Raw genomic sequence first — 1,601 nt, 5'->3', positions numbered from 1 at the left:
ATGTCTGTCCTGTTCCATGGCATTTCTGTAACAGCATTTCTTGTCTCAGGGTTTGCATACAGATGCACACTGTGAGCCTTCTTCCAGGCTTTGAGAAGTCTCTATAAATCCATTTCCCACATTAGTAGTCACTACAAGGCGGTGAAGAAATCCTTCTGGCTACCTGAGGAGTGCAAACATTTGTACCACAGCCAGACCAGACTGCTCCCAGGTGTAAATTCCTGCCACTCCACTGGCACCTGACAACAGGACACTTGCAAATCTGCCCTTTTTGTTGTGTTTCTGTGCTGCCACCCAGGTGGAGAGGCTGATCAAGGAGCGGGGCTGGGAGTTCATGTGGAACGAGCGCCTGGGCTACGTGCTGACCTGTCCCTCCAACCTGGGCACGGGGCTGCGTGCAGGAGTCCACGTCAAGCTGCCCAGGCTCAGCAAGGTACACGGCACTTAAAAGGGACAAAAGTGACATGAATGTGACACGATTTAAATGTGACATAAGCCAGCTCTCCTGGGGTGTAAAGGAGAGGAGGAGAAATGACAGCTTACGGCAACCGCACGTTAAAAGGATGCGTGTAACAAGGTCTGGGACAGGCTAAAGGAGCATGCTGTACTCCTGCAAATTGCTGTATTTCCACTGAAATACACGGAAATCAATATGATTGATTTCCATAAATCTGCTTAGCAGGAAGCCACAAAGAGGGGCTGTACCCGAAGGAGTGAGAGAACTCTCCACCTCTGCCTGTCCCGGCAGCGCTGTGAGGATCACGGCATCGCCGTGACTCTGCCCAACACACACAGTGCAAGGCAGTAAGCTCAAGGCTGTTTCTCCCGACAGGACCCCAGGTTCTCCAAAATCCTGGAGAACCTGCGCCTGCAGAAGCGTGGCACGGGCGGGGTGGACACGGCAGCCGTGGCTGACATCTACGACATCTCCAACCTGGACCGCCTCGGGCGCTCAGAGGTACACTGCTCCTCCTGGGGCTTCCTTCTGTGTTTTCCTCTTGCTTTTTAGCTGACATCTGTACTGGCATGGGCCAGTTTCCCTCTGCTGAGCCTCAGTGGATCCACGGCAGTTTTTGCTCCTTGTGAGTCTGGTCCAGTGGGAATGCTCGCTGAAAGGAATTTTAATGGTCATGAAGTGCTTGATAAATGCTCCTGTCCTGGCAGGGAAAAAAGCCAGCCCTGAGCAAGATGCTCAAATATGATATGTGCTGGGGATCTCCATGAGGGAATGCAGGTGCTGGAAGGATGCAGGCACAGAGGCCTAACCCACACAGGGACTCAGGCACTAAAGCAAGATTTGGTAAAGGGTGTTGTGTTCCTCTCACTACTGAGTCACCTCCACGGTTACACAGCAGCACAAAGGCTTCCACGTCACAGTGACTGAGGAGTTGAGAGTTTTCACAGGTCCTTGTGGCTCTCAGACAAGAGAGCTGTGTTGTCTCAGTTTGAAAAGCCAGGTGTCTGCCAAGGAAGGCAGGAACCTCCCCTGAAATAGAAAATGCAAACACACTCCCTCTGAATTATTGCAATTTTGAAGTTAAGGGGCTCTCAGGCAAATAGGAATAGGAATAAAGGTTCTTCACTAGGAAAATTAAAAATAC

General features: G+C 51.2%; 1 protein-coding gene across 1 annotated transcript; it reads left to right on the top strand.

Moving 5' to 3' along the window:
- The first annotated feature begins 276 nt into the window (after positions 1-276).
- On the top strand, positions 277-1,024 carry LOC121357900 (creatine kinase S-type, mitochondrial-like). Its single transcript, XM_041475599.1, has 2 exons — positions 277-433; positions 833-1,024. Exons 1-2 carry the CDS (start codon positions 335-337, stop codon positions 1,007-1,009), a joined length of 276 nt encoding a protein of 91 aa, XP_041331533.1. The 5' UTR covers positions 277-334; the 3' UTR covers positions 1,010-1,024.
- Positions 1,025-1,601: the final 577 nt, after the last annotated feature.

The sequence above is a fragment of the Pyrgilauda ruficollis genome, unplaced genomic scaffold (genome assembly GCF_017590135.1).
Source record: "Pyrgilauda ruficollis isolate IOZ18807 unplaced genomic scaffold, ASM1759013v1 scaffold3591, whole genome shotgun sequence".
Taxonomy (NCBI): Eukaryota; Metazoa; Chordata; class Aves; order Passeriformes; family Passeridae; genus Pyrgilauda; species Pyrgilauda ruficollis.
The sequence above is the reverse complement of the archived record's forward strand: the minus strand, read 5'-3'. Positions and strand labels throughout refer to the sequence as shown.

What these genes read in the sequence shown, in the direction of transcription:
- LOC121357900 (XM_041475599.1), top strand. Translation starts at nt 335, where the DNA reads ATGTGGAACGAGCGCCTGGGCTACGTGCTGACCTGTCCCTCCAACCTG. An exon ending in AGCTGCCCAGGCTCAGCAAG is followed by an intron (nt 434 to 832) that starts GTACACGGCACT and finishes TTCTCCCGACAG; the next exon opens with GACCCCAGGTTCTCCAAAAT.